The sequence below is a fragment of the Euphorbia lathyris genome, chromosome 1 (genome assembly GCF_963576675.1).
Source record: "Euphorbia lathyris chromosome 1, ddEupLath1.1, whole genome shotgun sequence".
NCBI lineage: Eukaryota > Viridiplantae > Streptophyta > Magnoliopsida > Malpighiales > Euphorbiaceae > Euphorbia > Euphorbia lathyris.
Genome location: NC_088910.1, coordinates 99,803,993 through 99,816,903, shown reverse-complemented (window position 1 = coordinate 99,816,903; position 12,911 = coordinate 99,803,993). Strand labels below are relative to the sequence as shown.

At 37.2% G+C, this 12,911-nt stretch overlaps 1 protein-coding gene across 1 annotated transcript; it reads right to left on the bottom strand.

The window, feature by feature from the left end:
* Positions 1 to 271: 271 nt before the first annotated feature.
* Positions 272 to 4,967, bottom strand: LOC136208782 (chorismate mutase 1, chloroplastic). Its single transcript, XM_066000001.1, has 6 exons — positions 4,539 to 4,967; positions 3,667 to 3,889; positions 3,494 to 3,580; positions 2,966 to 3,109; positions 835 to 927; positions 272 to 747 (listed from the first exon to the last, which is right to left on the bottom strand). Exons 1-6 carry the CDS (start codon positions 4,724 to 4,726, stop codon positions 511 to 513), a joined length of 972 nt encoding a protein of 323 aa, XP_065856073.1. The 5' UTR covers positions 4,727 to 4,967; the 3' UTR covers positions 272 to 510.
* Between the last annotated feature and the right edge of the window lie 7,944 nt (positions 4,968 to 12,911).

The window sequence follows — 12,911 nt, the reverse complement described above, 5'->3', positions numbered from 1 at the left end:
GGAGACTTTAAATGGGCTTTGTCAAAATTCATATGTTTCATTGGCTTAAGCTCTCTAGGAAAGGACACACTAACATTATCAACAGCACACCAATTTCAAGTTATTTTTCTGATATTTTGGTTGTTTTTAAGTCTTGATCTTCTAAGTTGCTTTCTTTACTTAACAACCTTATTTCATCTTTGTTTTTTATATCTTTAAGGACAGGTACCAAAATCAGAAAAACCCCACTAATCATACATTAATAGATATGCAATTTTTGAACTAATTTGACTAAAAGAGGTCAAATTCTGAACTAAGTTTATTTTGAGGCAAACTAGTCCTGCAAATACATATTCAAGTTCTGAAAATTCCCCATATTTATAGATTACTTGCTTTGTAATGTCTTTACACAACGACATTACGTATCCATCATCTCAATCACAGCTCAAATTTACAAGCACAAAAATACCATCGACTTGTAGTTATTTAACGACACATCCTCTACATGATTATGAAGTTCCATTGTTAAGATTAATCCAACCTTCTCAATAGGTACTCTACTTGAACTTCTTTTGTCAACGGCATGATCCAGTCTCCATACAGCTTGGCAACCAAGCTTGGATCTATTTTGTATGCTGGTTCATCTTCATGTCCGTCACGAATTACAGTAATATGTTGCCCAAAAGTTAAGGTTTTTACCTCCACTCTCTTCATGATTGCCTCTTCTACTTTGCTGTATGTCAGCAATTCCATTAGCTTATCACTGTCCTGCAATTTTCACAACTTCCATCAAGGTTAGCAAACAGAAGTTACGATTTCGAAATGTTTTAAAGGTCCAGCAGGAGAAGGATAAACCTGTGCTTTAATTGCTTCTTCATATACATCCGGAGAGGCTCGAAATTTGGCCTCTGCTACATATTTTCCATAGTGTATTCTTCTAGAAAGAACCTGCAATCACAAGAATACATAAGAATTCATCAACGACTTGCAACGTGCAGTGCATCAACTAAAGGCTGTTGCTTTATCATAAATAGCAAGGTGCTACTCGAGAGAGAGAGGGGGAAATGGTTTTAATCATTACAAGGTCCACGGCACTTGGGGGAAGCATATTCATGTTGCACATACAAGGCGCACGCCTTACTTGGTCAATTAGGCACAAAAGGCAGCTCAAACATAACCAAAGAGAAAAGGGCAATCTATATAGTGTTCCCAACCCAAGATGTTCTCTCTAACTAGTAATCCAGGCAAGTCTCTCTTTTTGTCACCTTTTGGTCTTTGTATTTTATTCTTTCCAATACCAAAGCATGTAAATCCAAAACTGAAAAAGAAAAAAAAAAAAAAAAACCTTCATAGACAACTCAGAATCCGGAGAATTTCTAAACTTGCAATTCACATACATTGCTGCTTTTCTCCTATGCAAATTTTCAAATCTCAGAAATCACAATAGGCACAGAGATGGCCCAAAAGCACGTTTGAATTTAGTATATATTTCATCTATAAAAAGCTTGGTGCAACCACATAATGCAATACTTCCTAACCAAATGAGCTAACCACAGTACTATCGTGATAAAGTAGGCTCTCTTCCTCCCACGTTTTGACATATCTTTCTAACAAATACTGTACAATTGGCCTCAGATGATTTCACTTAGCTCAGGCAATCTTGGAATATCACTTTCTGTCTGGGTCTCTTTTTAGAGATCGCACTATGTGAGCATTTCTAACACGAAAATACCAGCCTGACAGTAAAATTATGTTCCATTGGTCTCATGGGGAAAAAAAGCTATGCAAACATGCACTTCTGTGCAGTTTTCTTTCAACCAAAAGCAAAACAAGAACATCCAAAGCCCAACTTATTTCTGTTCCTAAGTCCTCCTTTCTTCTTCTCTAGGTTGGGGCAAAAACAATTGACCAGTTGTAACAAGAAAAATATGATGCCGGCACAAAGCAGTGCAAATAGATGGTAATGCCAGGATTGTCAGAAAATCAAATTCAACAACCTCACAACATCAGCTCTTTCATTAGACAGGCAATTTAAGTCTTAACACTAAAGTTTACTTATTAACAGTTATGAGCTACTCAACTCTCAGTTACTACACAAACTGCTACCACCATCTTAATATCCATGTGCCAATTTGCAGTTGGATAAAGCGCCATCAGAAAAAGGTGCCTTCTGCATTGCACTGAAACATTATTAAGAAAATGACATGGCTAAAGGTCTTCATAAATATCATCCAAATATGTCTGCTCAGACAAAGCAATTCTAGAAGACGTATCTTAGGAAAACTAGAAACATCACAATGAGAGGTAATAAGTAAGAAACTTCCAGCAAGGGTATAATTTGTTAGCAGGCAGTATTTGCAAGGTCATGTCTTGACAGAAGAGGAACCTCCTCTTCACCACGGCCAAGAGGAGTTGGCTACTATAAGAAACTAAAATCTGAATTCAGGAGCCATACCAAGCAACTAAAGAGCAGCCCTCCATCATCCACCTTGACTAGGAGGAAGAGACTGAACTACAATGATACAGCTATCATACAAGTACAAGTTTATGACATTTGAGGCCCATATAAAAAAACAGCAATGATTTTGGTTCAAGAGCCTTAACTCTTAAACTATTTGAGAAGCTCTAATATATAATGTAAACACTGATACATGTAGATATCCATAGACAAATGCATGCCTAGATACATACAGACATGTAAGTTTTTATTCCTTCTCAGAAGCATGCTAGAATTATGATCTTTTTTTTTAATACAAAATCTGCAAAGCATAAATAACCAATAAGCATATGGGAAGGAGGGAGGGATGGAAGGAGATAGATTAAGAGAGATATTGTCAAGCCTTGAATTGGAAAAGTTTGAAATCTCAAAGATACTAAAATGATACAATAATTTGCACCAAACATGTAACAACGTGAAATATTTCAGTTATAGTACTTCAAATTAACCTATATATCACAAAGTAACAAATAAGTTAAAAATGATTACCTGCAGGCAGGTCGTGTCACAAACCGCAGTGGATCCACAATTGCCATCGTCTCCATCCTTGACCAATCTAGGTAACAGATCTCGAAAGTACATGTCCCATACTTTCTTATTAATATTAATTGACTCGGCAATGGGATGTAATACCTGTTATACATGGGAAAAGCAAAGACAGTAAAAATAAGAGATATAGAGAGAAAGCAGGAGTCTGAACATGCAAGCACACGCAAAAAGCATGGGCCTTTTGCAGGCTGTATGCACTATATTTATGAATGGAATGAACAGTCATTTTATCACCATAAATTGAACTAGTATGTGTTGCACTACAAGAAAATTAGCACAGATATGTTTATCTAATCACAATCATAAAATTGTACTGATTGGAGTTCATATTATACTATAGATATACAGGTAACTGACTTCAATATGCTGAAAATAATTGGTGTAAATTAAATAATTGGCGAATGATTGACGACAACGGCAACCTTCAAATACTCCACCCCAACATTCAAACCGTATCTATTTCATTACCTTAGGGTACTGCAGAGGTGGCAAAACTGTCTCTGGCAAGCCATCGGGGAAGAAAGGGTGCTCATCAGGGCTTTGATATCTGCCAATCTAATGTGTAGATGTAATATAAGACAATCAGCATAATCAATACACATTCTTCTTGTAAGAAATTCAGAAGCTTAAACAAAACATACTGTGGCATGGAGTCTTTCAGTTTCTCTGAGCATGTACTCAACCAAAGAACCGTGGAAGCCATCCAATGGAAAAGCATCAGGATCATAGGTATCAGCATTATAACAGTATTGGGATCTCTCTAAAAGGCCATATATTATGCTATCCTCTTGTAGAATTAAGGAGCTTCTTATATTTTCAAGGGTCAGATTTTCACTCACATCCACCCTTTTCCTCTTTTCCATTCTACATAGAAAGAAAGCTTGCTTTCAAAACTTACACTCATGAACTAGGAGATTATTGACCACTATATATCAACATGTCAAAATCATTTTCCATCCAGATAACTGCAAGTAAGTATATTTCAAAATAAACACAGTACAAACTTCAAAATTATAAAAACAAATGGAAAAATCTAAACTCTGAGAAGAATTAATAGAGCCATAAAAGATTGAGGATCCAATCAAAAGAAAAGTTTTGACTCAAATATTAAGGACGAACTGATACCAAATTATTAAATTTTGAGTAATCAATCAGATATGTCAGAATTACATTGCTAGCTACATATTTAGTAAATTTTGATTCCATAATCAATAGGGTGGTCCAGTCGTCAACTCGCATAAACAAAATAAATTTACAATATACCACATTTGAAGTTCATCACACACGATTCCCACTAAATTAAGTTAATTCCGTGTCATTCGGCAATAAATTCAACACAAATAAGGATTTACACCACAGCAGACCTTCAGTACTTAAAAAATATGAAAAATAAGATAAACTCGCTAAAAAGAGTAAAACAGGGATTTCAAAACAAGGAAAAGAAAATACAAGATGCCCATCAAATTCAAGCGTGAAAGATAAAAATTAAAGCAGAGGAAATGTCATCCAATACCCAACAAAAGAGGAAGATGCTTGTAATGGTAAAGATACAATGCTTCTCCTTGACAAGCTAGAAAAGAGGGGCACAAATGCAGAACTTTTCCGGGTGTTAGGAAAAACATAGCAAGTTTTCCTCCGGTAATTTGATGAAAGATTAGACAGTAAAGCATGGGAGGAAGGTGTCAATAGTTTCGCCTCCATTGATGAGTGTGAAAGAGAGGTTACAGAAGACCAAAATAAAAGTCGATAGAGAGGTGAAAAAATGGGGAAAAGGGAGGAGGAGGAGAAAACGAGGTATAGGGGTTTGGTGGATGTAACTGAAGCTTAGATGACAAAATTCGGAGTTAGGTGACAGGGAGGAAACGGTTGACGTTTCAGGCTCTCACGTCTCCGCCACGTCTTAGTCTAGGAAGGAAGTGGTTTTTCCACAACTCTGCAATTTTTGGTTTCATGATGTTAATTTATTTACTTTTTCATTTTTCTTTTCTACTCAATTATTCAAACTGCTTTTATGTTAATTAATTGCCCGTTCACTTTGTAACGTCCGACCGGAATAATGAGATGGCTCACGAGATACCTATGAAAGTTTGAATAATGAGTTGGCTCACGTGATACCTATGAAAGTATGCATGAAAGTCTGAATAATGAGCTGGCTCACGTGATATCTATGAAAGTATGCATAAAAGTTTGAATAATGAGCTGGCTCACGAGATACGTATGAAAGTACGCATGAATCAATTTTTCAAAAAGAAACGTGACTAGAGTATATAAATAAGGTATCTTTTTAATATATGATATCTTATAAAATAAATTAAGACACGTGGTGCGTTGTGTGCCTTCGAATCAGAGCGGGTTTATCGGACTCTGATCCATCTTTGGCCTTTCATTCTATCTTACAAGTATCTCATTAGAGGGTCCGGCAAGAACTTCAGATGCAACAATAACATTGGTACAATAAACATTGAACTTCGAACAAACACGTAAAATTCAGAAAAAAAACAACGATTGTGGAAAGAAATCGTATCCAGTCGAAAATCCATGGAGAAAACAGAGAAGAATCCAACCTTGAGTCTGGACGTCAGGAACAGCTACAGCCACAATACCAACGATTGGTGGATGAAGTCACCAGTCGATTCTATCAAAACTTGGGAGCATTCCATAAAGAGATGGATGACATCACGGCTGTATATGCGATAGAGATGACCGAGTTAGAAGAAAAACTAAGAGAGGCTAAAGAGATATTGCAAATGATCAAAATAATACAGCAGAATCCAGTTATCGGCCAACACGATGATTTTCGTGTCGTGTCAGTCGGGTTGACTCTGTAATCGTATTTTCGTGTCAGAAATTGCCACCCACTCTAAAGCCTTAATTTATTTCCCTTTCTATCTTTCATTTAATCAAACATACTTAACAAACAATTAGTCCAATTAATTCAACATTTAATTTCAATATTAAAACTAATTATGGAATATTAATTTTCTTATAATATTTTTGTCATAATCAAAATTCAGTGTGGAAATTGTGTTTCAAGAGGCCATTCTATTCCGGTCCTGTATGGTTTTTCCTTCCGGTATGGAAGTCACAAAGTGATCTACGGAGGATTCTGCCATCTGGTTAAAGTTGTGGATAGATCCTGGGAGGAGTTGCTCATACTAGAAGACTGCCAAATTCTTAAGAGTTGTAGGAAAGAGGTGACAGAGAACTGTATCCATAACCATTGTTACTCCCATGATCCTTCTGAAATTTTTGACGTGACTCGTTGTATCTCCATTGCCCCCTATATTGACTGAAACTAGGGATACGAAACCCCATAGGCATCAATTGACGTTGAATTTCTCTAGATAAAGGTGTGCATGTGTCTGTTAGGGCCGAAGGTCTGGTGTATGTATCAAATCCTTGTTTTCCTAAACCACCTCCCTAATGATTTTATACATCTCTTTTTTTAACTGATGGGCTTATCATCGTCATCTATTTTGGTTTATTTTTCTCACTGCGATTCCCGTGGTTTAACCGACGTCTACGAGGAGATAGCCTACCACCTTTGTTTCTTTCTTCTGAATGGTGTTTGGGCCTTTACTTGGAGATTTCTGAATTTTCCCTTCGGCTGGATGGACTTCACGATCTAGAATATCTTATTTTTAGGGATGGGGCATTTATAACATATAAAACCATATGGAACATAAATATGAGATAACACGATTTTGACACGAAACACGATAATTGCCAGGTCTAGAGTGGACTAAAGGCCCAAGACTCATTCCAGAAGCTAAGCTCATGCCAAGAAGTGTGACTTGTTCCAAAAGATGAAGATCAAACCATATCAGGCAAGATCAACATTGACTCTAGACAACTGACATTGCACCTATATATTTGGAAAGAAGTACAAGAAGCAGACTGCTTATCTCATGGTCAACTTGGAATCTTTACCTTATTTATGCAAACAGTCAGACTACTTCTAGCAGCACTCAAAAGCACATTGTCTCCTGAAGACAACGAAAAGAGAAGTTCAACGATAGGTTGTGTACTGAAGTCAGAGGATGAAAGCAATAGAAGGAGCGTTTCCCTCCAATGGTTATTTTGAAATTCGAAATAATCTCCTCAAGTGTCACTATAAAAGCCCCATCACTTACTTTATTTGGACTTGATCATCAACGCTGAAATCAAGAGAGAATCATCTTTGAAGTTCCAAAAGGCAAAGCAAAAAGCTTATACACATTCACTGTTTTCATTCGTGTAATAGCTTATAGCTTTTCATTGTGTTCCAAGTTAGAACAATTTTATCAGTAGATAAAAAGATCAGAAACTCTTCTGTTCACTTCAGTTATAAGTGAATATCTGGAGAGGTAGTAGATAGTTGGGTGTGGAGTGTAAAGGATGGTACTTTACAGAACCTCTGTATCTATTGTAAAGGTTTGTGCTCTACCCGTTGAAAGAGTTCACTAGTTGATTAAAACTCAGAAGAAGGTATTCTTGGGACTGGATGTAGGCAGAAGGCTGAACCAGTATAAATCACTGTGTAACTATTTTCTTAACTCTTTACTTTACTTCTGATATATTGCTTGCTTGTATTAAAAATATCTTAGTCGTGCTTTTGACTGTTGTACGCAATAGATCACATAAACTTAAGTCAGCAAAAGCTCTCCCAGTTGAGTAGCCTTCTGTGTAAGAAAGTTCAGAAGCAGAACCAAGCTTCATTTCTGTTTAATGCAGCAAATGAAGTCTACCTCTGATTCAAAATATGCCTTTGTCTTATGCTATTGAATTAAATTTATGAGAAATTTATAAGGGGCTAAAATTTACCCAATAGTTCCATTCACCCCCCCCCCCCCCCCCCCCCCCCACACACACACACCCTTTGGAACTACACTCTATCTCACAAGGGACCAACAAGTGGGATCAGAGCGTAAGCTCTGTTTATTAAGATAAAACTATCTTGAGCCAGATCCCTAAATGGCAGCCAATAGAACATGTTTCCTTCCGGGAAATGAGACAACTCAAATCCTCCTAGAAGGATTGTCAATCACCAGACCTCCTATGTTCTTTGGACCGAACTATAATTCTGGAAAAATAAAATGCAGAACTTCATCCAAGCACAAAACATGAGTGTGTTGAAACACCTTCCTACATGATTTTGATTTGACAAAGTTATTTAAAGTATATTTAATTCACATGATAAAATATTCCAACACATTAAATTTAAATGCTTTGATTTATTAATACTAACGTGTTTGTTCAATGTTGAGTTAATTGATTTATAAGAATTAAAGACATTAAAAGATCAAGGCCCAAAAGCCCACAAGAGAATGTCAAAGCCCAGTCAACATTCACAAGCCTTGTGGCCCAGCTGGACAAAGCTCAACCCAGCGGAAGGAAGAATCGAGAAGAAATTTTTTAATTGCTTCATGCCGAAGCTGCTGAGTCAAGCAGACAAGGAAGTCAGGTCAGCATCTGACCTGAACAACTTCGAGACAAAGTATTTCCACTTAAGGAAATATTCAGACAAAGCAGAAAGCTGTCTGGAAGACTTTTCCTTAAATGTGGAGACATTCTGACGAGCCTGGGCAAAAGCAATTGATCCCTGACGAAGACATAAGATGCGACGTTCTTATTGGTCGAAGACGCTGAGCACTGACCGAGCGAAAGCGACAGGAAGCTGTTTTCCTCCAACGGTTATTTCGAAATTCGAAATGACTGGAGTCTCAGCTGTCACTATAAATAGGTCTCTCAAATGCTTCATTCGATGCAGATCTTCACCAAGTCAAAACGCTGACTAAATAGCAACTCGAAATTCTGTCTTGAAAAGCAAAGCAGTTCTTACACCAACTTTTATTTTTGTGTAAAAGTCTATAGTGATTTATTCATCTAATGTGTTCTTTAATCTATTAGAACAAACACTTTACCATTTCTAGAGATTAGAAAGGAGAAGCTGAGTTGCTCGGTTATAGCACTCGGCAGTAGATATAGTATTGAGTAGAAGAATAGAGAAAGGTACTCTTGTATACTCAGTAATTATTGTAAAAGGTTTGTGCTCTACCTGAAAGAGCTCAGTAGTGGATTCAAAAAGCTTGGAAGGATTCTGGGGACTGGACGTAGGCAAGGAGGCTGAACCAGGATAAGTCTGCTGAGTAATATCTTTCTAAACATTTACTCCTTTATATATTGCTTGTTGTGTATTTCCTAGTAAAACGCTAAAAAGAACATACGCGGAGTTGAGTGATTTGGGAGCTGAGTTTAGGAATAGACTTACGTGCTATCTCCTGACTCACGACAGAAGCAGTTTTAGTCAGCAGTTGACTAAGCTTGCCTCTGATCTTACTCAACATCACTATGCGGAAAGACTTGGTAAAAGTCTTTGTTAAAAATATAAGTCATCCTTAACGTGAAAATTTTAAATAGTTCCTACCCCCCTGGAACTAACTTTGTCACGTTACACGGGACCAACAAGTGGTATCAGAGCTTAACAAGCTCAGTTCACAAAATAAAGCTATATTGAGCTGATCCCCATATTGGTTGAAAATAGCACTCATTTCCTCCCTGAAAATCAGACAACTCAGATATTCCCTGAGTGATTATCTATCACTAGGCCTCCACTGTTCTTTGGGTCTAACTATACCTTTTGGAAGAATATGATGAAAAATTTCATTCAGGCAACAAATATGAGTGCATGGCTATCTATAGTCCAAGGCCCATTTGTTCCCTATGAAACTGTTGACGGTGTAAAAGTCGTTAAGGAAGAGGCTAAGTGGTTAGAGGATTACCTCAAGAAATTGCAAAATTATGCTTCGGCTATAAACATGCTTCACTGTGCTCTAGATGCTGTAGAGTACAATAAGATTTCAGATTGTGAGTCAGCACAAGAAATCTGGAAGAAGCTATAGGCCACCTATGAAGGAACCAGCAAGGTCAAGGAATCCAAGGTGAACCAACACATGCGGTTATACGAGCTGTTCGAAATGAATGATGGTGAAGGCATCTTGGAGATGAACTCAAGATTCACCAACATAATCAACGAGCTCAAGAGACTTGGCAAGAACTTCACTGAGGAAGAGCAAGTCAAGAAGATACTGAGGAGTCTTCCCAAAAGCTGGCAAGCAAAGAAAACTGCCATTGAGAAAGCTCGGGACTTGACCATATACAAGTATGATGAGCTCATTGGATCTCTGCTGACCCACGAGATTTCAATGAAGAACTTTGAGGTGAAGGAAAAGTCTGAAGACAAGAAGCAAAAGTCTCTTGTCATGAAAGCTGACTCTATCGATGGGGACTCATCGGATGATGAAGAAATGGCCATGTTCACCAGAAAGATGAAGAGGCTGTTTCGCAAGAATGAAAAATACAGCAAGAAGCCATTCAAAAAGAATGACAAATATAAAGCTGAGTCAAGCGACAACAGATACACGAAAGAAAGCTCAAAGCCCATCACCTGCTTTGAATGTCATCAAACTGGCTATATCAAATCAAGTTGTCCTACCTTGAAGAAGGACAAGAAGAACAGCAGAAAGGAAATGGTGGCTACCTGGAGTGACAATGATGAATCATCATCATCAGAAGCTGGTGCCACTGACTCAACAAACATCTGCTTCATGGCTGATGAGTTTGCTGAGCCCTATCCTTCTGAGCAAGCTGAACCCTCATGTGCATCAGACAATGAGGAACACTCCACTGAGGTAATGTCTCTACCTTTGCTCAGAAATGAAATGATAAATGCCCTGAGTGGTCTCTACACACTTGTTAAAAAATGTAACAAGAAAGTAAAAGCACTCAGCAGGCGATGTGATGAGATAGAGGAGGTCAAGCTCAGTGACCTTCGACATCTTCTCCAGGACAATACCAGGCAGGATGAAAATCTAAAGATCATGCATAGGTTTGTCACTGAGGTCCAATCAGATTCAAAGAAACTAAAAAAGGACATCACATCTATTCAGAACCAACTCGGTGTTCTGAATAAAAGAAATATCCATCAAAACGCTCAGTACTCAGATACTGGTCAGTGGAGATGGAATCCCCAGCAAAATGTCCAATGTGACTTTTGTGGGAAGAAATGACACACAACAAAAGTGTGTCGCCATGCTCAGCACTCAGGTGCTGGTCAGCGGAAATGGATTCACCAACAAAAGATCAACTGTGACTTTTGTGGTAAGAATGGCCACACTACAAAGGTGTGTCGCCACCGAGTAAAATATAATGTATCACCTGCTGAGCCTAACAAACGAGGACCCAAAAATCTTTGGGTACCTAAAACTAACTAGTGTATTGCAGGTTGGCCTGAGGTGTGCTAAGAAGTCAAAGTTATGGTACATTGACAGCGCATGCTCGAGTCATATGACTGGTGATGAAACTCAGTTTATCACGCTCGTGCATAAACATGGAGGAAGCGTAAGTTTTGGAGACAACAAAAAGGGTAAGATAGTAGGTTCAGGAACCATTGGTGGCAATCCTACTATTGAGTCAGTCTCCCTAGTCAGAGGACTTGAATATAACCTATTCAGCATAGCTCAGCTGTGTGACAGCGGTAGAAAAGTTATATTCGATGCCTCTGGATGTAAAATACTCGAAGGTAAAACAAATGAATTGATTTTAACTGCCCCTCGTGTTGAAAATGTTTTTATGCTGAATTTGGAAAACAAGTTTTCAAAAAATAATATAAAGAATTAGTTCTCGACCATTTAAAACATCATTATGTCCAACTAGGGAGTGTGCAATGGTTGAGTTTAAACCGCATATCGAATAGAACCGATTGAATTTCGTTTTTGGATTTCGTTTTTTTACACTTTAGTTTTGTATCGGTTTTAATCTTAGGTCCATTTCGGTATTCTGTTCGGTTCGACAAGAAATGTAAAAAATTCGAACCGCACCGAATTACACATATTCTATAATATTATATATATATAATTGTACAAGTTTGTTTTTTTATTTTATTGTTGTTGAGATAAATTTAATGAGGAATTATAGTGATTTTTATTTGTTGTTTTTTAACTTTTAACTAAATTCGGTTTGTTCGGTTTAAAACTGAACCAGACTAAATATTTTGGTTCGGCTATATTTTGATTTTATGTAGTATTTTTTTTGGTGTCGGTATCAATTATTTTGATAATTCCGGTATTCGTTTTTTTGGTTCGGTTTTGAGCCGATGCACACCTATATGTCCAACAATACTCATTATACTTACTATTTATTTATTTATTTTATTAAAATTATTATGTATTGTTATATTTACCTAAATAAGAGTAGATGTGTCCCTCAATAATAAATTATTAATAAAAAATAAAATAAAGAGAAAATAGAGACTCCTCAATAATAATGAAGAAATTGGGAATTAAAGTTCAAGAATTAATGTTGTTAGAACCGCATTTACTATGAAATCATATTTTTTAGGATAAAGTATAAAAATGTCCTCAATATTAACACCCAAAAGCAAGTTTACCCCTCACGTTGGACCTTTGTGCAATGATACTCCTAGTGTTTGCAAGTTGGACCAATTTTATCTCTAACTGCAATTATATTATACGCAGTTATAAATTTTGTTACCTACACTCCACATGTGCATATGTTATCATTTATTAACAACAGACGAAAGACATGTGTACACACATAAAAAATAAAATAAAACATCCTGGTAGAATTGATGAAATTCTTATTGGAATGTCACTAGTACAGAAATGCTCACTTGTGTCGCGTTTGAAGAGAAACTGACACAACAGAGTAACTAGTGTCGCGCGTTCTGTAAACGCGACACAACTAAATATTATATGTCATCACTTGTGTCATGCTTGAAGAGCGTGCGTCACAAACGAGATACTTCTTGTATCGCCTGTATTACAGTGCGACACAAAAGCCAACTTGTGACGCGCATTTACCAAAACGACACAAGAAGTGTGTTATC